This window comes from Pipistrellus hanaki (genome assembly GCF_964339955.1).
Source record: "Pipistrellus hanaki genome assembly, chromosome: 1".
NCBI lineage: Eukaryota > Metazoa > Chordata > Mammalia > Chiroptera > Vespertilionidae > Pipistrellus > Pipistrellus hanaki.
Window position 1 is genome coordinate 60984358 of NC_140503.1, and position 26544 is coordinate 61010901.

At 47.2% G+C, this 26544-nt stretch overlaps 2 protein-coding genes across 7 annotated transcripts in view; one reads left to right on the forward strand and one right to left on the reverse strand.

Annotated features, from left to right (window-relative positions):
• The window catches only part of ZNF106 (zinc finger protein 106), a 54914-nt gene extending 39146 nt beyond the window's left edge, over positions 1–15768 (forward strand). For all 5 annotated transcript variants that reach the window (XM_084902746.1, XM_084902748.1, XM_084902745.1 and 2 more), the window contains 9 exons: positions 358–492; positions 1780–1896; positions 4640–4831; positions 5474–5536; positions 6576–6695; positions 7999–8070; positions 9079–9150; positions 11642–11788; positions 12088–15768. In XM_084902746.1, coding sequence (XP_084758872.1) covers positions 358–492; positions 1780–1896; positions 4640–4831; positions 5474–5536; positions 6576–6695; positions 7999–8070; positions 9079–9150; positions 11642–11788; positions 12088–12144 — 975 coding nt within the window. In that variant the 3' untranslated portion in view covers positions 12145–15768. The remainder of the gene's footprint in view (positions 1–357; positions 493–1779; positions 1897–4639; positions 4832–5473; positions 5537–6575; positions 6696–7998; positions 8071–9078; positions 9151–11641; positions 11789–12087) is intronic.
• The window catches only part of CAPN3 (calpain 3), a 46673-nt gene continuing 35364 nt past the window's right edge, over positions 15236–26544 (reverse strand). For both annotated transcript variants that reach the window (XM_084903156.1, XM_084903157.1), the window contains 11 exons: positions 26227–26263; positions 24278–24295; positions 21969–22076; positions 20966–21043; positions 20512–20569; positions 20321–20385; positions 19743–19811; positions 19573–19651; positions 19245–19361; positions 18933–18991; positions 15236–17801 (listed from right to left, as the gene is read on the reverse strand). In XM_084903156.1, the coding sequence (XP_084759282.1) occupies positions 17775–17801; positions 18933–18991; positions 19245–19361; positions 19573–19651; positions 19743–19811; positions 20321–20385; positions 20512–20569; positions 20966–21043; positions 21969–22076; positions 24278–24295; positions 26227–26263 (715 nt within the window). In that variant the 3' untranslated portion in view covers positions 15236–17774. The remainder of the gene's footprint in view (positions 17802–18932; positions 18992–19244; positions 19362–19572; positions 19652–19742; positions 19812–20320; positions 20386–20511; positions 20570–20965; positions 21044–21968; positions 22077–24277; positions 24296–26226; positions 26264–26544) is intronic.

Here is a 26544-nt window from a genome sequence, read left to right on the forward strand (position 1 = left end):
ATCTCTCTGGGTAATTAGCCTCAGTTTGGAATTGGTAGATCTTTGGTCTGTGTGTTGGAGAGCCTTGCCCTAGGCTTACTTAAAATTCTTGCCACCCTTATAGTGAATTGCCCTGAGTATTTTTTGGTATTACTCAGCTGACATGGTTGGAAGCACCTTATTGCATGTGACCACTGGCTGGGCATTATTGATCACCTGTTTACTGAACACTGTTTGTGCACCAGGCGCTTTCCTAGGCACTGAGGATGCAGCAGTCAACTATTGGGTTTTAGCCTTTTTTTTTTTTTTTTCTGAGGAAAGGTAGTATCTGATCCTTCTATATCCATAAGTAATAATCTGATCTATGCCTGACTTTAGAGTCGGAAATGCATTGGTGCCTTTGAGGGCCATACTTCGAAAGTGAACTGCCTCCTGGTTACTCAGACCTCTGGGAAGACCGCCGCCCTTTACACTGGTTCCAGTGATCACATCATTCGCTGCTATAACGTTAAGGTAAGCGGGTTCCGAGAAATCAAAAGTGATAATATTGACCGGCTCTGGCTGTGTTTATACTATGTAGAGTGGAGACATTGAGACAGATGCTTCTTTCTTCCCACTTCCTCTTTGCATCTATCATTATAGGGTTTGTCTGTGCTTGAACTTCATTGAAATAAACAATACTGCATTATTAGCTTTAGCTCACCATAATATCTGAAGTTCATGTTGCATGTGCCAATAGTTCTTTTTTAAAAAATCATTCTATAGAATTCAATTTCCTCTATAAAATTACAAAAAGATTACACTAATCAGAGGCAACAGTTATTGTCTTTCTTTTTTTTTTTTTTTTTTACAACTTCATGTGTGGCATTTATATTTGTAATTTTATGGGAGAAATTGAAAACTTTAAAAGACTGACTCGTAGGTATGAGAGAAGATTGGGAGAAGAAAACAAGGGCTTTCACAGTCCACAGCTCTTCATTGTACCCTCAGCTTGTCACATCCTACCCTCTTAAAGCCATCTTAATTTTAACCTCTCTGTCCAAACCTGTTTTCAAAGCTACATTTGGCATTTAGTTGCTTGGTATCATTAACAACAAATCTTGAGCACTTAGTGTGTTATTGGCCCTATTTTAGGTTCTAGGTAATTAAATTTGCTAATATAACCCAGTTCTGGAAATTTATCAAAATTGTTTCTTGAAGATCAGATTAAACAGTGCTTGTTTAACCTGGATATGCATCAAAATTGCTAAGGACATTAAATAAAATACATAATCCAGAGCCTACTGAATTAGAATCTAGTGATTGGATGTGAAGCTTGGGGTTCTATATATTTTAAAGGCATAGGTAATTATGGATGGGCTAACCTGACACTGGTTTGAACGAGATGCTTGGAAGCTATTAAAATAGAGAATCAGTTGTGGGAAAGCACCTATTTCATTAATGCAATTACATATACAACTATAATTTTTCTTTTAGATGTCAAATACAGCTTTAACTTTATCTTTGGCTACTTAATTTAAGAGGTTAATACTTGATTCCTAGTGCCCTTTGAAGAATTTCTATATTCCATATTAGAAATATGGGTTACATTATAGAATTTCTATTTGTTTTTGTTACTACCTACAGCTGGAGAGTCTTTGGCCACATATTTCAAAGAAGAAAAAATATCTAAGATGGCCTTCTACAAAATAGATGATACTACTTCTTCCTCATAAAATTATTTCATACTCTGCTTTCAGAAGGGGGTTTCATATTCTGCTTGCTTAACCTCTGCTGATACGGTGTTGTGTGTGTTATCAGACGCGAGAGTGTATGGAGCAGCTCCAGCTGGACGACCGCGTCCTCTGCCTTCACAGCAGATGGCGAATCCTCTACGCAGGACTAGCAAACGGCACTGTGGTCACCTTCAACATAGAGGTTAGTGCTTGGGGAGGGAAGGCCGAGCTCCCATGCCAATTGAAAATAGTGTGAGCCAAAACCGGTTTGGCTCAGTGGATAGAGCGTCGGTCTGCGGACTGAAAGGTCCCAGGTTCGATTCCGGTCAAGGGCATGTACATTGGTTGCAGGCACATCCCCGGTAGGGGCTGTACAAGAGGCAGCTGGTCGATGTTTCTCTCTCATCGACATTTCTAGCTCTCTATCTCTCTCCCTTCCTCTCTGTAAAAAATCAATAAAATATATTTTTTTAAAAATTAAAAAAAAAAAGAAAATAGTGTGAGATGTGTGTGGAAAGAAATGGAAGGTTGTTGGGGAAGAAGTGAAAGACAGACATTTTCTTGTTGTTACATGAGAAAGCAACGAATCAACCACCACTCAAAAACTGTTATCATTGGGTGGAAGTGATATAAGATCCTGCATTCTGTCTGTACAGACCTAAGCTTGCCAGCACCAAAATGTAACTCTACTAAATTAAACCAAGCATGACGATTAGGAGCCAAATAATGAGTCACAAGTTAAAGTAGTCTATCTCATTTTTAGGAATGACACCCTGAAAAATGAGCTTAAATTCCTTTGAGTATGACACTGATGTGGTTTGGAACTGATTTGGGGTTTCATGAGGGTAGTCTGTTCTGTAAAGTGAACTAAGTCAAAGTTTGTTTTCATACCCACATGACCTCATCCTTTTCTAACTCAAAGATAGATTCATTTGTTGAGTGAACCTTTATTTATTTATTTATTTATTTATTTATTTATTTATTTAAATATATTTTATTGATTTTTGTACAGAGTGGAAGGGAGAGAGATAGAGAGTTCGAAAAATCAATGAGAGAGAGTCATTGATCAGTTGCCTCTTGCACACCCCCTACTGGGGATATGCCCGCAACCAAGGTACATGCCCTTGACCGGAATCGAACCCGGGGCCCTTCAGTCCCCAAGCCAACGCTCTATCCATTGAGCCAAACAGGTCCCGGCTGTTGAGTGAACCTTTATTGAGCATCTGTTATGTGCTTGGCCCCAGGATGCGGCTTAGGAAATGAGTAGGGACCAATTCTTGATGACCCTGTGTGCTTTGCTAATGAAGTTGGACTTAATTTTGTAGGTTTTAATGTGTGAGATACATGATCCAATCTGTATTTTAGAAAAAGTCATTCTGGAGTTGATAAGATTGGAAAATATTGGTAATAGTAGTCACAGGGAGGCTTTCTAATAGAAGCTGACATGAAAGGTTAGACTAAGGATGAAGAGAAGAGAATGGATAAGAGATATAATTTAAGAGATGGAATTGATGAGTTTGGTTTTAGCGATATATCTCAAGGCCATCTGGTCATCTTTTAGCAGCATGGTAGGCATATTAGAATGTTTACTATGTTACACCCAATTATAGTGTCATTCACGTAAGAGTTGTAAAATACATCTTGGTTTCTGTCTTGAAGCAGCCAGCACATATACTCAGCACCAAGTTATTTGGTTCACTTGATAGGAATAGACCACAGAAGGGTAATTAGTGAAGGATTTGTATTCCAGATATGAAGTGCTAACAGCCTAGATTAGATGTGGTCAAGGGCAATAGAAATAAAGAAGAAAGAATAATTTTAAACTATTTTAATCAGTGATAATTACCTAATTCTTTTCTCTTTTATTAGCTTAATGTATCGAAGGTAGATAGAAGTTAGGAGCATCTTAGTTGAAAGATGATGACAAGAAATTCAAATATTCTTTTAATGGTTGAAAAACCAGAGAAGATGGACCTCAAGACAGAGATTTGAGCTCTGCAGAGATGTGAATTTTGAAGCCTTGTTAGGTCTAGGCCTTTCTGATATGCCGCACTCCCAGAATGCTGTGCTTGAAAGCCAGGGCATTTACCAGGGTCTTCCCACCACTGGGCCGAACTCTCAGTCTGTCTCGCTAGCACCTCGGGGCGGCTGAAATCATTGCTTAGCTCTGTGAGCCCCAGCTGTGCTGCTCTGTGCTTACTTAGTTTCTGGGAATTTTGCCCCATGCATACACCTCGGGTACATTTTTTGAGGTTTTGGGGAAGTAGGAGACTTTAACAAGACTGGTGTGGGATGAGGGAAACAAGTCTGAAATCTGAGAGAAAGGAATGTTTGGGAATTCAGGATGTGACCGTAGGACTCTGACTGATACAAAGGCTTCTGTGCTCCACGAGAAGAGGTCCTGAAAGCTGCCATAGAACTTGAAGTCAGGAACACCAGAATAGCAGAGAGGTGGAGAAGGACAGACCTTTGTTGAAATTGTCTAAGAAAGTCATTCTCAACTTTGGGGGAAAAAATAGTGAATGAGTTCCTGGGACTGTGACATAGGAAATATATTACAGTATGAAAAAAAGGTGATTAAAAAAAAGAAAAGAAAAAGAAAAAAGGTGATCATTCATTATCATTAACTTAACATGAGGGAGGGACGGAGGGCATAAAAAGAGAACCAAGTTCCAATTATGATCAGGACAATGTGGTTGAAGTTAGAAATGAACCCATAAGGTGAGAGTTTGCCCCACTGGAATGGGGCGGAGAGAGTCACGAACACACAAAGTTGGCACAGGAATGGCAGAGGTGGGAAGTTAAAGATTAGGGAATGACCAAGAGGACTTAAGTACAGGTAATAGAATTCAGAGTTTGTGTTAAGGGAGTGATTTGGGTTAGCTGATTTTGAGGTTTACCAGCTAAGTTGCATTTACTCCATATGATGGTGACTTATTTTTCAGAACAACAAACAACTGGAAATCTTTGAATGCCATGGTCCTCGGGCAGTTAGCTGTCTAGCCACAGCTCAGGAAGGGGCCCGAAAGCTGCTGGTTGTGGGGTCTTATGACTGTACCATTAGTGTACGTGATGCGCGGAACGGACTCCTCCTCAGAACTCTGGAGGGCCACAGCAAAACCATTCTCTGCATGAAGGCAAGTATGGCGCAGGAGAACAGGAGCTAGCTGTCTGGCACAAATAGAAGGGTTTGAATGACATTTTCCGTGTTATCTAATGCTTTATTTAGAAAAGAGGAAGAAGATTACAATCCTTTTCTTCAGGCCTGGGACCAAGGGATATGCTGGGGTTTTTTTTAATATGTTAACTTAGAAACAATGAAAGTGTATTTTACTATAGAACAGGGGTCTTCAAACTACGGCCCGCGGGCCACATGCGGCCCGCAGAGGAGTCTGATCCGACCCGCCAGGTTTTTTGGGCAGTGAGTGCAGCCGAGGTGTTACAGTAGGAATTAGTAGTTCATATAGTCCGGCCCTCCAGCTCTCTGAGGGACCGTGATCTGGCCCCCACTTTAAAAAGTTTGAGGACCCCTGCTATAGAATATAGATATACCCTAATGCCCTTCTCTATAATCATTCTGAAGAGGTTAACAGGCCCAATAATACATTGTCAATTCATCAGAGTGATAGGACATGAGTTTCAGTTTAGAAAATTTGAGAAATTTGTTTTATACTTAGTCTTTGCTCAACAGAATTAGAATTCACCAACATACATTGCAAGTTACAGAGGAAACTCAGAACCTTGTACCGAATCTAACTCACTGAATTCTTTTCTGTAAGGTGGTGAATGACCTTGTGTTCAGCGGCTCCAGTGATCAGTCAGTCCATGCCCACAACATTCATGTAAGCCCGTTGGTGTAAAGAAATCTTTAATAGAGAGGAGGTTAAAGCCTGAAGGATTCATCAGATCTCCTATAATGTAAATTAAGCCCCTTTTCCAGTGAGAGGCTTAATAATAATCCCTATGTATGAGCTCTTCAATAACATTGAGCACCCTAGAAATTCTGACCTCATCAAAAATTTTAATAGGGGACAGACTCAAAGTTTATGTAAGGTTTAGTTTGAATGCTGCATTTAAATGAGATAAATTGAGCATCTGAGGCGCTAAGAAAGTGGATATCGTATATAGTTTAAAATAGAACTAATGAAAACAGCCGAGAGACTCTATTCACGTCATAGAGACAACTCTTTGAAGCCCAGTTCCTGGTCTGTAAACCTGGGGATAATCCAAGTCCTCAGGGACTTACCCAGATCCAATGAAATGATAAAAGTGAAAGTATACTTGACCTGTGAATAATACAGGTTTGAACTATTTGGGTCCGTGTGTATATATATATATATATATATATATATATATATATATGGATTTCCCCCCAATAAATACCTGTACTGTTTTTGATATGTGATTATGAATCCGTAGATGTGGGGGCTGACTGTATGCATTGTTCTATGCCATTTTATGTAGAGGACTTGAGCCTAGGATTTTGGTATCTTTAGGGTATTGGGGCCATTTTTCCATAAATAATGAGGGACAACTTAAGTTTGGGGGAGTCAAGAGTTACATGCTGATTTTTAATTGCATGTGGCCAGTGCCCCTAACCCCTGCATTGTTCAACGGTCAACTGTACTTCGAAAGCTATAAAATACATACAGATAGAGCGGTGACCCTTCTTTTCCTATGACACCATGTTTTTTCCATCAGGATACATTTCATATATTTTGTGTGGGTAACAAATGCTTGTGAGTAAATTAGTATAGCTATGTGGTTGTATAAGAAGCCTCAGAATTATGACTTTTAGAATTAGAGAATCATAAATCTCAAAGTGGGAAGATATCTGGAAAGGGTACTGACTCCTCCCCCCCCCCCCCCCCCCCGATGCAGACTGGGGAGCTCGTGCGGATCTATAAAGGCCACAATCACGCAGTGACTGTGGTGAACATCCTAGGAAAAGTGATGGTGACTGCTTGCCTGGATAAATTTGTTCGTGTCTACGAATTACAGGTAGAATTTAGATCCAGTATTTTGCTTGAATGATTTGGGGAGATTGTCTACTTAGGTTTGATGTTGACATTTGAATGTAATAAGGTTGGGTTGGGACCCAGGAATGTGCATTCTTCACAGGCACTCTGGGTAATGATGAAGCAGCTGATTCACGGACTGTGCTTTCAGAAACGCTGCTCTGGGATGCGTGGTCAGTCAGCCTCATAGTTATCAAAATGTGAATGGTTTCCGGACAGCAACTGCAGCCTCTAAAACCCATCTAGTTCTCCTTAAATGCAATTTGAAGTTGGAGACTTTGAAACTACAGAAATTGGTTTTATTAATTCCAATTACCTGCTCCTCCCTTAGGAGGAGGACTTATTAGAAAGATTGCCATTAGAGTTTATTCATTTTCTTTTTTTAAATCCTCACCCAAGGACATTTTTCCATTGATTTTTAGAGAGTGGAAGGTAAGGAGCAGGGGAGGAGAGAGAGAGAGAGAGAGAGAGAGAGAGAGAGAGAGAGAGAGAGAGAGAGAGAGAAACATGGATGTGGGAGAGACATATTGATTGGCTGCCTCCTTCATGAACCCTAAACGGGGCTAGGAATTGAGTCAGTAACCTTGGTATGTGCCCTTGACTGGGAATCGAACCTAAGACCCTTTAGTCCTATGGGCCAACATTCTAACCACTGAGCAAAACTGGCTAGAGCTAGATTATATTTCTTTTTCTTTTTCTTTTTTTTAATTCTCACCCCAGGATATTTTCCCATTGATTTTAGAGAGAGTGGAAGAGAGAGGGAAAGACAGAGAGAAACAGCCATGTGAGAGAAACACATCAATTGGTTGCCTCTCGTGCACCCGGACCAGGGCCTGTGCCTGGGAGGAGCCTGCAACCAAGGTACGTGCCCTTGACCGGAATCAAACCCAGGACCCTCCTGTTCGCCGGCCCACACTCTAGCCACTGAGCCAAACCAGCTAGGGCTAGATTATGTTTCTGTTAAAATGCTACTGAGTTATGGCTGGGTGGTTCAGTTGTTAGAGCTTCATTCTATACACCAAAAGGTTGCGGGTTTGATTCCTGGTCAGACATATACCCAGGTTGCAGGTTCAATCCCTGGGCATGTACTAGAGGCAACCAATCAATGTTTCTCACATTGATGTTTCTCTCTCCTTCCTCTCTGCCTAAAAATCAATTAATAAAAACAACCAAAAACATATCCTCAGGTGCCTCATGAGTAGTTTTAAACCTGCAAAGGCCTTCAGGGACTGTGCTTATTAAACACAAGGTTTTATAACCTTAATTCTTTTTTTTTTCTCCCCAAGTCCCATGATCGATTGCAAGTTTATGGAGGACACAAAGACATGATTATGTGTATGACCATTCATAAAAGTATGGTGAGTATTGTGTGCCATGTCACCCATTTGCCTTTGAATGTATTTACTAAAAACTCTACAAACTGATAATCTTACTACTTGTCACTTCCAAAAATGTCATCTGTTTCTGATATGCCTCATTATTGATTGCCTTTCTACTTCTTGGCATAATGTTATCAAGATAAAACCTAGTAATATTGTTGAATATTTCATTTTCTATTAATAGCTAAATAATTGCAATAAAAATCTAATAGCACCATTCAGTAGAAGATAAATTTAAGATGTTTTTTTTAAAAAGAGTGTGCTTTTTCCAGAGACATTATGATCTGAACAGAATATTGGAGCCAGGAGTTTTGGCTAGTATGACATGGTTATAGCATGCCTAAAAGTAGAAGCTAACTCATTTAACCCTGCTAATCCTTGACTTATTTTATTTTTAAATTATGAGGTTGAACAAGAATGGATACTTTTTCAGACTCTTGAGTAGTCGAACCCTGTGTCCCAATGAAATACAGCTGCCTAATAGGTACTGCCCAGTGGAAGCCAGAGCTGCGCTGGTGAAAGTGTAGGTGGTGCCTCTGAGCCCTGCCAGTTTGCTGTCGGCCAAGGTCCCAGAGCGGCTCTGGAAGGAGCACAGCTTCAAAGGGCCAGAAGAAAAGATCTAGAGCACATGTGTCAAACACAAGGCCCGCGGGCCAAATCCAGCCCGCCAGGCCTTGCAATGTGGCCCGCACCGCGCTGTCATCACTGCACTCCGCTGTCAGTTTATGACATTGTCAGTTTATGACTGTTTAGTAAACCATTCGGCCCGCGATTTAGGCTGGATTTTAGATTTTGGCCCCTTCTCTGATTGAGTTCGACACCCCTAATCTAGAGGGTACTTTCCCATTGTAGTACCATGGGCTGGTATTGGTTTAGTGTATTTTCGTAAGTTGCTATAAGTAGCTTTTGACTCTTATTTTGAGGATGTTTCATAGTTGTGTTTTGGTGTGTGTGTATTGGTCTAATATGATAAACCTCTTTCTCCAGATTTACACTGGCTGTTACGATGGCAGTATTCAGGCCGTGAGGCTAAATCTGATGCAGAATTACCGCTGCTGGGTAAGGAATGAAACTGTTCTGGAGTTTAACTCCAGGCTAATTTACAGACCTTCATTGTCATCAGGGTAGCTTTTTTTTTTTTTTTTTTTAAGTTTTCCCTGTTTTTATTTTATTTTATTTTATTTTATTATTTTATTTTATTTTTTTATTTTATTTTATTTTATTTTTTATTTTATTTTTTTATTTTATTTATTTTATTTTTTATTTTATTTTATTTTATTTATTTTATTTTATTTATTTTATTTATTTTATTTATTTTATTTTATTTTTTTATTTTTTTATTTTATTTTATTTATTTTATTTTTTTTATTTTATTATTTTATTTTATTTTATTTTATTTTATTTTATTTTTTTATTTTATTTTATTTATTTTATTTATTTTATTTTTTATTTTATTTTATTTTATTTATTTTATTTTATTTATTTTATTTATTTTATTTTTTTATTTTATTTTTTTATTTTTTTTATTTTATTTTATTTATTTTATTTTTTTTATTTTATTATTTTATTTTATTTTATTTTATTTATTTTATTGATTTACTACAGAGAGGAAGGGGGAGAGATAGAGAGTCAGAAACATCGATGAGAGAGAGTCATCGATCAGCTGCCTCTTGCACACCCCCACTGAGGATATGCCCACCCTTGACCGGAATCGAACCCGAGACCCTTGAGTCCACAGGCCGACGCTCTATCCACTGAGCCAAACTGGTTTCGGCAGGGTAGCTTTTTTCTGTTTGAGCAACAACTTTATGCATTCTACTGTAGGACAAGAAAGCTTATTTTAAAAAAATGTACATTGATGCTTTTCTATAGTTCTTTAATGGAAAATCTGTTTTAAGATTGGGAATAAGTTATATTCAAATACCCTCCACTCAGGTTATCTACCTGGTGGTTTTTATTTTGTTTTATTATAAAATCAGTACATTCTTTTTTTTTTTCTTAATGTATTTTATTGATTTCTTACAGAGAGAAAGAGAGAGGGATAGAGAGTTAGAAACATTGATGAGAGAGAATCATCGATCAGCTGCCTCTTGCACACCCCCTACTGGGGATGTGCCCGCAACCAAGGTACATGCCCTTGACTAGAATCGAACCTGGGACCTTTCAGTCCGCAGGCCGATGCTCTATCTACTGAGCCAAACCGGTTTTGGCTAAAATCAGTACATTCTTACAAATATATCAATAGTGCATAAGTATATGAAAAAGTGAAGGTGTTTCTGTTTCTTATCTGCCCAATCTGCACACATTCCTTATGGATTACACATATTAATAGTTTTGTTTGTGTTCTCATTGGTTTTGGGGGGATAGGCAAATAAAAATTTGTCTTCCTGAAATGTTCAGCTTTCTAGGCTAAATTGCGCAGTTTTTATTTTGGGGCGGGTGCAGGTGATTAACCCTCAAAATGTTCACACTTACTCCTTATAAGCCTTAATTTGTTTCATCAGTCCTAATATCGGTGACCAAAGAAAAGTTTATGACACTGAATTATTTCCCCCTAAACCCTAACCTTCTTTTCAGATTGATGGAATAAATTCCATTTTAAAATTTTATTTTGGGCTTGTCCACAGCTTAATTACTTTGCAGCTTTTTACACATTACTATTTACTTTTTAGTCTTCTCATTGAAGAAAAGCAAATCTAGTGTAACAGGATGCAGGGTATACACATACAGAGTTAACTTATCTAGAGAAATGGGGAAAATACTGTCTGGTTTTAAAGCTAGAGAGATGGGAGGTACTGACAGAGGAAATGCTCACATTTGTATTAAATTTTAGAAATGAACATGTTAGAATCGGAATCATAAGATTTATTACAAGCAAGCCTGTAGGGAAAAAGCCAAGGCAAAAAGTCCTTATGCTTTCTGACTGACGATTGGAATCTAGTCACATTGAGAAGTAAAATTATAGTTAAAAAAAAGTAGATCCTCACAAGACTGTGATTAAGATGATAAAGATTTTGTGGAAAGCCGGCTCCTATGGCAAACAGTTTTTTACAACACGTATTTTCACATCCCCCCCCCACACACACACACACTTTTTAATCAGGCACTTTTAGCTTTAAGTTTACAAGTCAGTAGTTCTTAGAATTATTGAAAACAGCCCCTTCAGTATCACAGGAACGCTCTTTGTCTTTTTAAATAAATGGACAAAGAAACTCATTTTGTGATGGCAAGATAGAGAATAAGTATGATATAAACTGAAATTTGTGGTAACTTGTCTATACATATTTACTAACTTAACAGTGTACTGGCTAACTTAGTGCTTTGTCTTCTTAAAATACCAAAATGTCAGAAGACTTCCCAGTCTTTTCAAGGTTCCTTGTCATATTGATCATTAATTTGGATGTCTCTGGCTTTGTTTTGCTAGCCAAGAATAAATTAAATAATAAGGGGCTTATTTTTTGTTTCCATCAAATTTATGGTATACAAGTAGGAATGTTCTATTTGCATGTTTCTGGAACCCTTTTTAACTTTTCTTTCTATTTCTCTCCAGTGGCATGGTTGCTCTCTGATATTTGGCGTTGTAGATCACTTAAAACAACATTTGCTGACTGACCATACAAACCCAAACTTTCAGACTCTGAAATGTCGCTGGAAGAACTGTGATGCTTTTTTCACTGCGAGGAAAGGATCCAAACAGGTACATCATTGGGATTTGAGGTCAATCTGAGGTCATTTGACCCCTGGGAGCAGGGTTTGGAAACCCTTTGCCTCGTTAGAATGTTCAGAATTATAATAAACAGGGAGAGCTGAGGGATTTTCCTTTTTATTATTACTCATAGATGTGAGGGTAGCAGAATGAGGTTTCAAATGAAGAATGCTGGGTCCTAACTGCCCTTCATGTGTAGATCATAGAATGTGCCCCGAAAGCTCTCCGTGGTGGACTTTCTCTTGTCCTTCCAACTTCTCTCTCACGGGCCCTTTTCCCTTTCTTCCTAGGATGCCACAGGACACATTGGGCGGCATGCTGAGGATGACAGTAAAGTTGATTCATGAAGTTTTTTGCCTCCCATGTTGGGAAGTCATTAGTTGAACAAATTTTACGTTGGCCCCTCACACCGGCCACTCTCCTCTCCTCCCCTGTGAAGCGGGGCAGGGACAGTGATTACCAGCCAGGCTTACCGCTAGGGTGAGTCTGAGCAGCTCTATGAAACGATAGGTTACACTTTAAGATCTTGCTGGAGGTGTGTCAGATTTAAACAGATGTTAAGGAACATACTCCTGGGACAGCGTGGCATATGGTAATTTATGCTACTGGTGTCCTCCAGATGTTTATTAAAGATGCAGATATGAATTGGTTACCTGATTTGACCCTAATCATGTTACTGATTTCAAGTTTGTGATTTTTGGTTTATGTTCTTATGATGGTTTAAACTCATAGTCAAGCTTTAAGTACCAGTCTGTTCAAATGCTAGATTTTTAAGATTAATTTTTCTGCTTATAATAACTGGGTATTTTAAACTGGAAGCAAATAGTTTTCTTCTTAACAATTATGTTTAGTGTATGTCAATATTCTCTTGCTTTGTAGATGACAGAGCTGGCCCTAAATGTAAAGGAAGACACAGTAAATCTTTAGCAGCTAGAGTAACTGCTCTGCTGACTGTTTTAGGAATTGAGACAGCGGATCACATAATGGCAAGTCCTTACAGACAGTGCTACCCAGCGGCCCTCTGCAGGTTTTGTTGGAGGGCTGGGCTGCAGGCAGCACACAGACCTGATGTTCACTGGAAATGGTGCCGTTAGCCGGGGCGCTCACTGCTGCAGGGCTTGTCGGGCCGGTTGACCGGGAGGTGCGGCCTTCACCTCCCTTTGCGGTTCCTGACTCTGAAGGGCGCTGTGGGATTGAGACCTGCAGAACGCGTTGCACTCGCCTGCAGCACCTCAGATAGGGGAGTTAGGATAAAGCATCTGCATTCAGTTTTAGGGCCTCCAACAGGCTTCTTAGAAACTGACTTCTAAAACCATTGTCTTGCCTCCACCTCTCCACTAGCTGGGAAGAAAGAGTGGAATCTGGTGGAGAGCAGCCGCGTCTCAAAGCCTTAGGGAGCCGGCTTTGTCTGGCTTTTCTTGGACTCAAGAGAAGCTGAGAACTGTTGCTTTTCATTCTTTTGTTTGTGGGTTCGCTCCGAAAGGTTCTTCAGGGAGATCGGAGGGGGAGCAGCACAGGCCCCGACAAATCCTCCTGTGTTCTGGGACGGCAGAGCGCCCAGGTCTCTCCCCACTCCTGTTGGTGCACACCCTTCTGCTCACGTGTCTCCTTCACTCCGGCTCTAGGGCAGGAGGACCTCACTGGGGACTCGTGGGTAGGTTTCAGGAAGGTGTGCGGACCCCCTGAAATTGAAATTGTATGCATGACGAAGGATGTGTCCTTTTCCCCCAGGGAAGGCTCTGATGATTTTTACTGGATCCAAAAGATTAAGACCTACTGACGGAGCTACCATGAGATAATGAACGGCCCCACAAGCTATTTACTTCTGTGTTTGTGAATGGGAAAACCTCTTTGTGAACCACACTATTGAGATTTACATGACACTTGAGAGAGACCAGAGAGAACCCTATTGCATCAAGACTGTTGGTGCTGTTTCTCTATGAGATTATGAAGCTTTCCCCCCTCTCAGCCCCATTTCCTGTACAGGTGGCCAGAGGGTTTGGGAATGGTAAATTCCCAGGAAAGCTTATTTGGACTTCTTGCCGAACCTGGCATTTTCCTCTTCTATTGAAGCAGCATTTCTAAGATGGCTGGGTAGTGTGCTAAGAAAGTCTTGCATGCACTGGTGCATAGGTGTCGTCCTGTCCTGCCTGAGGACATGTCTGCAAAGACGAGAGTGGTGAAGCTTTGTAGGGCAGGTGTTGGGCAGGTGAGGGGAACCCTTGCAGGTAGAGTCAGTAAGAACCAGTTTGGGTTTCACTTTGGTGGAATTGTGCAGTCTGTCTGCCTCTGTAAGGAATGATCCTTGTACACGTGTATATGGATGGGCACCTGGACTTGGAATACTTTTCCTCATTTTATAGAAATGCCTTTGAAGCAGTAGCAGTAATGTTTTTGTTTTAAGGATGGGTAAAGTTGTTTGACATCAGGTTAGTGTGTTATCCTAAACGCACTGTTCTACAATAGTTCTGTTTAGAAATAAAATGCACCGCAAACATCTCGGCTGCTTACGTATGGTTGTGTTACTACTTTAAAGTGTCCGGGAAGTTATGTAGGATTTTGCTCATTTTTAAGTCTTGTTTGATGTCTTGACTGATTCTAGCCCTCTGTCCCCCTCAGAGAAGAGCTGTGGCTCAGGGACTTGCGTAAACTCTGGTCTTCAGTACTTCGTGAAGAAAGGAAACCGTTACATGACCTGACAGAACCTGACTCATTTCTTATAAGGAGTCGGAGGCCATGTTTTAGAATGTTATTTGTTAATTATGTGTGCCTACTTCTAACGGCTAGAAGCCAAGGAAACCCTGTTGTAAATCCTTTTGTGTGCACATGCTAGTCTTTCAATGGCAGTTTGTTCTGATATATCAGCCACTTCAAGTTTATTTTGGTGTTCGCTTCTACTCAATGTAACACAGCGCAAACACAGCTCTTAGGGGCAAAGAATTCTTTTGATTTGATGCTACGTGAAGAGAACATCATTGCTACCACACTCCTGCTTTGGTGGAGAGAAGTTTTTTTTCTGTCTGAGAAGAGTTAGCATTTGAGTGTTTAGCCCCTGACCTCCCTATAAGTTACAGGCAAAATCATTGCTGTTTAAGTGATTATTTGCTTCACAAAGGTTTCTTTGGTTTTGTTTTTTGGGGGTCTTGGGTAGATGATATAGTGGACAACTTTAGTGACTGGGTATGTGGATGGTTTGGTGGGAGTAGGTGTACAACATTTAGTGGAATGGTATGGTATGTTTTATGGAATTCATTGGAGGGGAGATCAAAGCATATTGTGATGTGATATTTGAACAGCATGTTCCCCCTGGTATGCTCAAATAACTGCAGTTAATATACACTGATGGACAGATTTTGTTCTTGTTGTCTCAAGGGGAGCTTTTAGAATTGCTGGGAAGGCCATGCCTGCCACGTTGATAATAGTAATGTCGTCCCTGCCCCAAATCATCAGGACTCTCGGGACTGCCAAGAAGCTGTCTAATGACTAGGAATAGGAGCTGTGGTGGTGATTTGGGTTATACTGAGTCCCATTTGCTAGTGGATGTGAAATTATGATGTAAACCGCACCTACTGCTTATCAGACAGTAATCCCTTACCTCACCTCCAACTCCCAAATATGCGGCCCTGCTGGGTCACGTGCACTAAAATGTCCCATGTTTGTTCTAAATTCAAGGTAGTAGCCCAATTGGATTGGGAAAGAGGGGAGTCAAAGAGGAAAGGCTATTGAAAAATCTTCCTCCTGCCTAAGAGAAACACATGCCCTAGAGCTGCTCTAGCATGCCTGGTATTTGAAGTTTTTATATTGAATATGGATTAGAAAAGTGAAATCAGATGACATTTGACTGCAAAAATGTTTATAAGCAAATAGCTTAGCCTTCTTACATTTTGGTATAAACCTGTGAACTTCATAACTTTGTAAAAGCAAGATATAAAGCAAATTACAAGAGGAAAATAAAGTACTTTTACAAATTGTTTACTTTTTTACCTTATCTATACATTTCCTAGCCCAACCCCTTCTTTCCCATGTTGGTATAGAGACTAAGAAGAAAATTGGGTAGGAAGCACAAGATGGTTATAGATAAGCCACAGACCATGGGCCAGATAAGTTTGTCAAACAGTTACATTTAGGGATTTGTTCAAGTTCATACACAGAGGTCAATTAATTAATGAAGGAGCTAAGATTAAAAACTACATTTCTGCTCCATTATACTGAGACTAGAGGCCTGGTGCATGGATTTATGCACCGGTGGGGTCCCTTGGCCTGGCCTGTGCCCTTTGGCAATCTAGGCCCCTGCGGGGATATCAGAGAGCCGGTTTCCATGAGGTCCCTGCAGGCCAGGCCAATGGACCCCACCAGTGCATGATCAGGATCAGGAAGGACCGCAGGAGGGCTCCAGGGCATGTCTGGCCCATCTTACTCAGTCTCGATGGGCTGGACCCCAGCAGCAAACTAACCTACCAGTCTGCCCCTGGTGGTCAATGCACATCATAGCGACTGGTGAAATAGTTGGATGGACAATTAGCATATTAGGCTTTTATTATACAGGACTAGAGGCCTGGTGCACAAAATTCATGCGTGGGTAGGGTCTTATCAGGGCCGATTGGGGCCAGGCTGATCCGGGACGGGTTGATTGGGGCCTATAGGTCCCTGCAGGGTGGGGAGAGGAGACGACGGTCACTGGGCTCTGAGGAATGGATGCCAGACGCTGATGCTGCCGTTGGCGCCCCACCACTGCACGGTTCCCCGCCTCTCCCCCCCCCGCCCCCCCTTCTCTCACCACCGTGCTGCCACCAGTGCCTGCTGACCTCAGGGAGGGATGGGACCTACCACCCAGGGCAGGGATGGGGGGAGAAACCATGGGAGATTTGCCAGCCAGGGGGAGGGCCCCCCTCCTCTCACCATTGCACCACCACTGTGGCAGGCAGATGGCAGATTGGGCCTGTTGGCCAGGGATGGAACAGGGCATGGGAGGTTGGCTGCCAGCCCTGAGGCCCTCCTGGGAAAGGGGTCGTGTCCACCGCCACCTACCCGCAGGAGGTTGGTCAGCAGGGGGAGGTTGGCTGTGGGAGCACTGACCACCAGGGAGCAGCTCCTGCATTGAGTGTCTGCCCCCTGGTGGTCAGTGCACATGATAGCGACTGGTTGTTCCAGTTGTTCAGTTGTAACAGTTATTTAGGCATTTATATAGATAGATAGAAAGGTAAGTGACCCTCCAGTTATGGGTGACCCGTTTATTCTTGTTTTGTAACCAAGAGCCATTCCCCTCCATTTCCTCATATATCTGAGTGATTTCTATGCTCAAGAAATACAAATTGGTATGATTAAAGTGGGACTTGGGGTTTATTTGTGTATGTGTGTGTGTTTCATTGTTGTATCATGAAACTTGGGCTCTACGTGAAAAATGCGAGATTGGAAGCTATTCAGCCCATGGCTGATATCTAAATGTGAGGAAACAAAACATAGTAGTAGAACCCGCCTTTATTTAGGTCTACTTCTTTTCAGAAAGCAGCCAAACTGATGAGTCAGACAACCCCAAATCTCCAGCTCTCTGCCACTGAGCTAGTTCCCTCCAGAGCAGGCCCATCCTGAAATAACCAGGACCAAGGGCTTGCGTGGTGACGGTGCGGTGGGTGGCAGAGGGATCCAGTGCAGGAGTGCGGAGTGCCATCAGCTAAGGCTTCTGTGCACGGCCCAGGGCACTGCCGCCAAGGAGAGCGTTCGCTTCAGAGCTGAGGCCGCTCAGGTTCCAAGCAAAGCTCCGCAGCACTACCACTGGCTGAGGCAGACACACACTTGCTCCAGTTAAGGGACAAAGTTCCTTAACGAAAGGGTTGGTTTGGGCATGACAAATGGACAGATGCCCTGAGGCTGATGAGGCGCCTGGAGGCAGCCACCGCCCGTTGAGGTAAGTGGTTCCAGCTGCAGTGGGTGAGACATCCTGAGGGATCCCGCACGCCCTGGCTGAGGCCGGCTTGGCTCAGGCATACATGGTGAGCTGCAGCCACTGAAAGAGGAGGCCCCGAGGTCAGGATGCAACGAAGAAGAGTCCAGCCCGAGGAGTCTCCCAGGGCAGGGGAAGGCTCACCCGGGGAGGTCTTACCGGGAGCAGCAGCAGCCTCCCCACCGCTCGGGGAAGGCCCATGCTTTCCAGCATAAAGTCACTTCAGGGGTGAGGACCCTTTGGTGTGTGCATTCCCCGTGAGCCACATTCCCGACAGTGCTTCGCTTTCTGTCTCCCCCCCCCCCCCCCCCGTCCTCCCTCACCCCTGGGACTCTGTTCCCCTCCTCCCGGTCCTCCCTCACCCCTGGGACTCTGTTCCCCTCCTCCCGGTCCTCCCTCACCCCTGGGACTCTGTTCCCCTACCCCCGGTCCTCCCACACCCCTGGGACTCTGTTCCCCTACCCCCGGTCCTCCCACACCCCTGGGACTCTGTTCCCCTCCTCCCCTGTCCTCCCACACCCCTGGGACTCTGTTCCCCTCCTCCCCTGTCCTCCCACACCCCTGGGACTCTGTTCCCCTACTCCCCTGTCCTCCCACACCCCTGGGACTCTGTTCCCCTCCTCCCCCGTCCTCCCACACCCCTGGGACTCTGTTCCCCTCCTCCCCTGTCCTCCCACACCCCTGGGACTCTGTTCCCCTCCTCCCCTGTCCTCCCACACCCCTGGGACTCTGTTCCCCTACTCCCCTGTCCTCCCTCACCCCTGGGACTCTGTTCCCCTACCCCCGGTCCTCCCACACCCCTGGGACTCTGTTCCCCTACCCCCGGTCCTCCCACACCCCTGGGACTCTGTTCCCCTCCTCCCCCGTCCTCCCTCACCCCTGGGACTCTGTTCCCCTCCTCCCCTGTCCTCCCACACCCCTGGGACTCTGTTCCCCTCCTCCCCTGTCCTCCCACACCCCTGGGACTCTGTTCCCCTCCTCCCCCGTCATCCCTCACCCCTGGGACTCTGTTCCCCTACCCCCGGTCCTCCCACACCCCTGGGACTCTGTTCCCCTCCTCCCGGTCCTCCCTCACCCCTGGGACTCTGTTCCCCTCCTCCCCTGTCCTCCCACACCCCTGGGACAGTCTGCCCCATCTACTCCGCCTTGAATTTTAAGGTACAAGGCGAGTGTACTGCTTCTCGCCGGCTTTACCTCCAGAACGTTGAGTTGGATGGTGCCGACTCCGTCCTTGTCAAATGCGTTAAAAGCTCCTGTGTGGAGGAAGGAATACAGGCCAGGGGCCACAGGCTCGCTCTCCCTCCCCTACTGTGACTTTCCGTAAGGGGCCATGTTCTGCCAGGCAGGGTGTCACCCATAGCCCGCCCTCCCTTTGCCCACCCGTTCTGAGCCTAAAGAGGGCCTTCGCCCTTGTTCCTCCCGGACGGAGGAGGCAGGATGGTCAGGCTGAGGTTCCTGCTGCCACGCTGTCCCTGCGGGGGAGGCGGGGTGGCAGCCCCCACTTACTGAACATGCCCTCCAGCCTGACGAAGCAGCAGATGAAGCTGTCGAAGTCGATGTTCATTTGTTTGTCCGCGTACCTCATGGTGATGATGTCGTAGAGCTGGCTGTTGAGGTGGAATCCTGTGGGGGGAGCACTTGAGAGGAGGAAGCGGAGCTGCAGTCCTCAGGCCTGCGTTCTGTTGTCCCTCCTCTCGGGAACGGAAACCCAGAAGCCCTTTCTCTGCCCTTTCTCCGGCAGGCTCAGTGGCCCAGTCCTCTCTCCCCATTCCTGCTTCCACCAGCTCCAGCCCATATCCCCAACCACTCCTCCCTTCCCCCCCCTTCCCAGCACCTGCATCGTTGACTGCATTTCGCATCTCGTAGCTGTTGATGGTGCCTGATTGGTCTGTGTCGTAGCGCTTGAAAATTTTCTGGAAGTGGGAGATTCGAGGTCAGTGGTTACATACTAAACCCCAGACTCCACCTCCTCCTTCACTCCCGCACTTGGTTCTCTCTCCCCACCTGCCAGGCTTTGATCTTCTTCCAGAGGTGATGGAACTCTTGCAAGTTCAGCCTCCCAGAGCCATCTGTCTGGAGGAAGGTCAGGGCTACAGGGTGCACATAGCAGAGTCCTCTGGGATCGGGAGGGGGTTTTGCAGAGGGAGTCCCCCTGCCCCGTCTGTCCAGTCCCTGTCGGTGCTCCTGCCGCAGGGAAGGTAGCCCCATAGGAAGGCTCTGCCCAGGCTATCCTAGCCACTGTCCTGTATCAATGCCCTGTCCAGTATTTAACCCTCCCCCCAAACCTCCCCAACCAAAGTTGGTGTGTATGACCCGGGGAACCTGCCTCCTAAGGACCACTTGCTTGGCCAGGGCCCAGGCAGAATCCCAGCCTGAGGTAAGAGCAGGGGCCGGTCACAGCCAGGGCCTTCCCAACATGTACCTCCTCCATTAGCCCCTTTCAGACCAGCCGCCGGGAGGTTCTGGCTCAGGACCTCCCCAAACCTTTCCGTGGGTGCGATTTTGGGCCCCTCTGCCTGACTGGGCACCCCTCGTTGTTGCCCTGGCCCCCTGAGGGCTGGGGAGGGTGGCAGGAAGGATACATCCATGAGAGCAATCATGCTACGGCAGGACTCCAGCGTGAACCCTTGTGTCTTCAGGTCCTTGTCTGGGAGGAATGGAGAGGAGGATCGACTTTCAGATGAGACACACACATACACACACACACACACACACACACACACACACACACACACCTGCCCTCCACCCCGCACAGGCAGCTTGAGCCACTCACGTTTGTTCAGAACCGAGTTCAGGATATTCTTGAGCTCATCTGCACAGACCTCCATGTCCTGAGGAGGGAGGCGGGGAGGCGGGGTGGGGTGGGGGGGAGACGGGGGCAGGGGTCACGTTCAAGAGAACAGAGCTGCGGGCAGAGGCTTTGCAGAGGGAGTCCCCCTGCCCCGTCTGTCCGTCCCTGTCGGTGCTCCTGCCGCAGGGAAGCGGGGGCTTTTCCGCGGGAGGCAGACATGGCACCTGGGCTGTCAGGACTGCAGCGGGCAGCTCAGCCCAAAGGCCTCCGAGCCACCCCATGGGTGTGTTTGTCCAAAACTCCAGGACTTGACTTGTGGACTTCTGTGCTACCCACACATATCCCATTTCCACCAAAATGCCCTCTGCGGGATGATGGTGAAGTCACTGGCCGGGTGAGCCGTTACTCAGGGAGGTGTGGGACCGGAGGTACTCACATCGCCCGCTATTTGCCTGAAAATGTTCTGGAACTGCTGCTGCTCTTCGGTGTCCTGGTCGGCGTTGCCAGGCCCGGGCTGTGGAAGCACAAGGCAAAGCTGGCTCACAGGGGAGGGGGTGGGCAGGCCCTGAGGAAAGTCCCTTCTGGCCCGAAGGAGCCGGAGTGCCTACAGCAGCCCCAGGGGCAGCCGGAGCTGCGTCCGGGCAGTGCTCCTTCCCGGTCAAACCTCGTGGGCAGGAGTGAGAACCATGTGGGCGCCTGCGATCCTTCACTCCATGCCTTCCGGCCCAGACACCCAGACAGGAGCTATCTCAGCCCGGCAGACATGCAGACAGCCACTGTGGTCCCGTCCCCGTCCTGGTCCCCACCAGCTACAGCCTCCCCTGCTGTGAGCCTGACCATCCCAACCAAATTAGCCCAGCAGGACCCAAGGGGCCAGACCATCTGACATCTCCCAGCTGCTCTGTCATCGAGGCCAGGTCCTCAGAGGGCCCCTCCCCCACTCCGCTGCATGGCACCCCCCTCAGAGGAGTGGCCTTGGCTGGGCCGATGGGCCTTTGTCCCTTAGCCCCACCTCCACTGGCCATTCGTCTCCCCACGCCAGGCTAGCCCTCCCCTTGGCTCTGGAGGACTCTATTGCTCATTCAGCCCCTTTTCTACTACTGCCCCCCCTGGTCACGAGCTCGAGGACTCCTGGAGACGGGAGCTGTTCTGTCTCCGGCTTTGCTGTCCCTTCCCTCATCGTCCTGCGGGACCGGGCGCAGCAGCAAGCTCAGCCTGTCCCTCCCAGGCCTCCGACTCCCTGGATGTGGCTGCCAACCCCCACGACAGCACCCCCAGTTTTAGAAGAACTTGGTGAGAGAAAAAGGTCAGTGAGATAAATCCAACCTCTAGAGGTTAAAGAGACACCCCACCCTTGGTCCCCTCCAACTCGAGCACCCCAAAAGCACAGAAGCCCCCGGTGTGCGCTGGCCACCCCCCTCATGCCACACGCGCGGAACCTGTGGCGCTTTCTCCGGCTTATCGGGGCCTGTTTTGTCTTTGCCCTCCTCCTGGTCCACACTCAGTTCCTTGTTGCTGTTTGCTCGGTCCGAAACGAAGATGATGGGCTGCAGAGGGGAGGGCGGGGGGGAGGGGCGGGAAGGAAGCCAGGGTTACAGGCTGAGGAGACAGGTTGGGGCAACCTGGTCCTGGAGCAGCTGGTCCAGCGAAGAGGGAGAGAGCAGGCAGGAGCTCCTGGGCCTCACTCGCTTCAAGCTCTAATTCAGCCACTACCGAGCGGTGGGAAGATGCTAAGTCTCTCTGGACCTCAAGCCCTTAGCTCCTCAGGATACAGGTGCGAGGGTTAAACAAGACAGTGAGCACATGTGAACATGCTAAGACTGCTAAAAGCAACGTGATCTCGTGCAGTGGGTTTCAAATACTGTGCAGACTTCCCTCCCCCACAAATGGAAACATGGTTCAAGTTAAATTTCCCCAGAAACCCAGTGTGTGTAGAGTCATTAAAAATAGAGCTTCTATGCCAAAACCTGTTTGGCTCAGTGGATAGAGCATCAGCCAGCGGACTGAGAGGTCCCGGGTTCGATTCCGGTCAAGGGCATGTACATTGGTTGCAGGCACATCCCCTGTGGGGGGTGTGCAGGAGGCAGCTGGTTGATATTTCTCTCTCATCGATGTTTCTAGCTCTCTGTCCTTCTCCCTTTCTGTAAATAATAATAATAATAATAATAATAATAATAAAATTATATAATATAAATATGTATGTATTTTTAAAAAGAGCTTCTAAAACAAAACAAAACCAGAGCATCTCCGCTGGATGAGGAGGGCAGAGCCCCATTCCCTCGGTGCCCCTACACCGTGAGGGCAGTTAGGAGGCACCTCCAAGGAGACACAAGGACTCTGCAGCAGACACACTGAAAAAGGACTCTGATTAGCGGCATGGCCCGTGGGGCTGGCCATCACTGATGGGGCTTCAGTTTACTTGTCCATTATGTGCACAATGAATCCTGCCGTACACTTCTCACGGGGCTCTTGTGGGGGTCACATGAGATACCGAATGTAAAAGTGGGCTGCAAAACATCTAAGATACTACACAAATGTAAGGGATAATTTCGAGACATGCTCATGCACGCGAAGATATTCTGTGAAGGGTGGAAAGCAGCTGCCTGAGAACAGAGGAAGGCGGGGAGGTGGGGCCCGGGGCAGCAGTGGAGACAGCAAGGGGGCGAACAGGAGCAGAACAGGAGCCCGACTGGTCTGTGCATCCCACCCGCCTTCCATGCTGCTCACCCAGGACAGCAAGAATGGACAAACCTAGGGACCCAGCCGCTCCCGCTCCCCCAGCTTTGGCTCCAGCCGGCCCCAGTGGCCCTGGCTTGCTCTGCCTTTTGAGCAAAGGGTCTTGCCCAAGCAGCTGAAGCGTGTGGGGATCCCGGAGCCCGGGGAGTCAGTCTGAGGGGGTGTGTGGCCACGCCGGGCCCCCATCTCCAGGCCTCCCTGCTGTGCCCTTTGCCATGGACAGGAAGCACACAGAGCCTCTGGGACCCGTGACTTAGAGGGGCCCCAGGTTCATAGTGAGAGGCCACTGTCTAGAAGCAGGCTTCCCCTTGAATGAGGGCCCTGGCAGTGACCCTCTCCCACCCCTTCCCAGAGCTGAGAAGAAAGAAGTGGGGAGCAGGCAGGAGAAAGAGGGGAGGGAGAAGGAGCTGGCCTGTCTACAGAGCAGGCAGCTGGCATCTGAGACCCCCACTCTCCATGGAAACCCTCCCATTAGCTCACTGTACCTGAGGGATAAAACCTGTTGTCATTCCCCCAAAGAATCAAGCCTTGCTTAGCGTCCCTGAGCCCACGTCTGACAGCGATGGGCTGCTCCTTTTGGTTTCTGCAAGAGCCCCATTGTCACTGGCTGACCCCCCTCTGCCTCCCTCACGTGGGAGGCAGGCAGCAGAGCATGGCTCAGAGCTCAGACTCTGCACCTGCCTCCGCGCGCTGGCTGCCACCTGCCGGCTCCGTGGCCTTGGGTAAGCTGGTCTGTCGTCTGTACCGTTTCTTCCTCTGAGAAGGGGGATGACAGCAGCAAGCTCACAGGGTTGTTAGGGACTGAGTTAATCCACAGAAAGCACCCGGAGAGTGCCTGGGCCTCAGCCTTCACTCAGCAAGTGGTCGCCCTCACTGCTCTGCACCAGAGCTGCAACGGGGAGGGAGGCGTGAGGGCAGCAGGCGGGGGAGGAGGCGCGGCTGGTGCTCCTGCGCTCACATGCGCATGCACAGAAACTCCGTGCTGTCCACCCACTCACCCTGTGGCACCCACCTTGGGTTTTTTCTTTTTCTGTGCGAGGAAAGAAAACAGTACACGCAGGTTAAGTGAAAAGCCCGTTTCCGGAGAATCCACTGGCCCTTGGCTCCCTGTGGCCCGGTTCTGAACGTGGGGTGGGGTCTGGGGCCTAGAAACCCAGGTCACACGGAGCCAAAAGGGCCTGGAGGGCGAAGGGGGAGGAGGCTTCTCCAGCTCCGAGCCCAGAGCGGCTCAGGAAAGGGAGGCTCCACCTAACGCATTTTTAATGAAGTTGATGACTAAAACACTGAAAAGGTAGCTCTCCCAATCTGGCCCCAAAATGAATTTGGTTGCTGAAACTGGTTTGGCTCAGAGGATAGAGCGTTGGTCTGCGGACTGAGGGGTCCCAGGTTCGATTCTGGTCAGGGGCATGTACATTGGTTACGGGCACATCCCCAGTGGGAAGTATGCAGGAGGCAGCTGGTCAATGTTTCTCTCTCATCAATGTTTCTGGCTTTATCCCTCTCCCTTTCTGTAAAAAAGCAATAAAATATATATTTTTAAAAATGAATTTTGTTGGATTTACAAAGTTTGAGGTGTTGTTGTTGTTGTTATTTGTTTGTTTTTAAGCAAATAGTTAACGTAGGGAGACTTGTTGGAAATCCAGGTTTGGGGCTTCTTTTGTAAAGTTACGTCAGGCAGCCTGCATGGACCTGAGCCCCCAAGGCAGCACCTGGGAGAGCAGCTGCTCTGCACCCTCCCGGACACCACGGGCGCCACCACGCCCGTCAGCCCTGCAACACAGGAGCCAGCGTCAGCTCCGGGCTGCAGGCCGCTGTAGGGACACCCACACTCTGCCCCCGCGTGCTCTGCTCAGCGAGGCGACATGCCAGCTCCCATGAGCGTTCGGGTTTGCAACTGCTGACGAACACTGTACAGGCTGACCAACGTCCAGGGGCTAAGAATAGCACCGCGCGCATTAATACTAAAAACAACGTCTGCCGTCACCCGGCAGGCACTTGGAGATCTGGCCCTGGGGCAGGGGCAGGATTAGAACCACGGATGCCATGTCCAGCTGGCAGCTCGGTGGGGCTTTTGCTGTCTTCTAATTGGCCCAGGATACACCCACAGCACACAAGGGACTGCTTCCTAACCAGGACCCGAAGCCCCAAGGCAGCCACAGACTCCTCAACACAAGGAGACCCCAACAGACACCAAGTCAGTGCTAACTCCAGGCCTCACACCCGGGGACATCTCAGCATGGCTTCGGGGAGAGAGTGCGTGTGTTCAGAGAGGCTTAGCTTAGGTGAGAGCTCTGTGAGTTCCAGGGAGTCAGTTAACTTCACTGAATCTCCACTGCCTTACTTGAAAAACAGGGGTAATAACCTTGTTACATCTCAGAAACCCTGTGAGGATCCAGTGAGAGGACGCCGTGAGAAGGCCCCGGTGAAGGAGATGAGCCACGAGTTAACAACCACCAGTGAGGGCCGGGCGCGCAGACACCTCACAGACATGATCTCGTTGACTCAAACCTGACAAAAGCCGGGTCAGGCAGCCATTTTAAAGAGTAGGACATGGACTTGGAGAGTTTATGTAACTGTCGGGTACCGGGCCCAGGTTTGACGCTGACTGCAGAGCTGTGACCTTTTCTCTTTGGGAGCTTGTGCCTCATAATCCAGTATTAGCTGCTGCTCTTACCATCGCTTCCTGTGGCTTTGATTCTCCCCCCACCCCCTTTTCATGGTTCAAACTGCCTCTCCCTCATAGGACTCTCCTCCCTACTTCCCAGCCCCTGGACTGACGAAATAGCCCCGGGACCACAAGGCCCACCCATTCCTGCCGGTCATGCCAAACAGAAGCTGCAGGACGATGGGGTGATCGCTGCACACACCCCAGACTCCCGTCTCCCTTTGCCGATAGCCCCTCTCCCCTCTGCCGCCCACTGTCCCCTGGACCTTCCCACAGGTAGGAGCTAAACCACTCACCACTGGCCGGTCCACGGAGATTGTATTTTCAACATCCCTGTGAGGAACACAGACATGGGCTCACGTCACCAGGAGCAAGTAGGAAGCACAGAGAGGATTCGCTCAGGTCACATGACTTCTCAGGGCTAAGTCGGTACTGAGCTCAAGAGAAGTCCCGCACTAACACCCGGACCCCAGGAGCCAGGGCCATGTAGGTGCCATCCCTAGCAGCCCAGTGCAGACACACGGGTTCTCACTGGCTCTGCCCAGAGCTCCCCAAAGGCGGGGCCCAGCCACCTGCTCATACACCTTCTGCTTCTTTCAGGACAAAGACCAGAG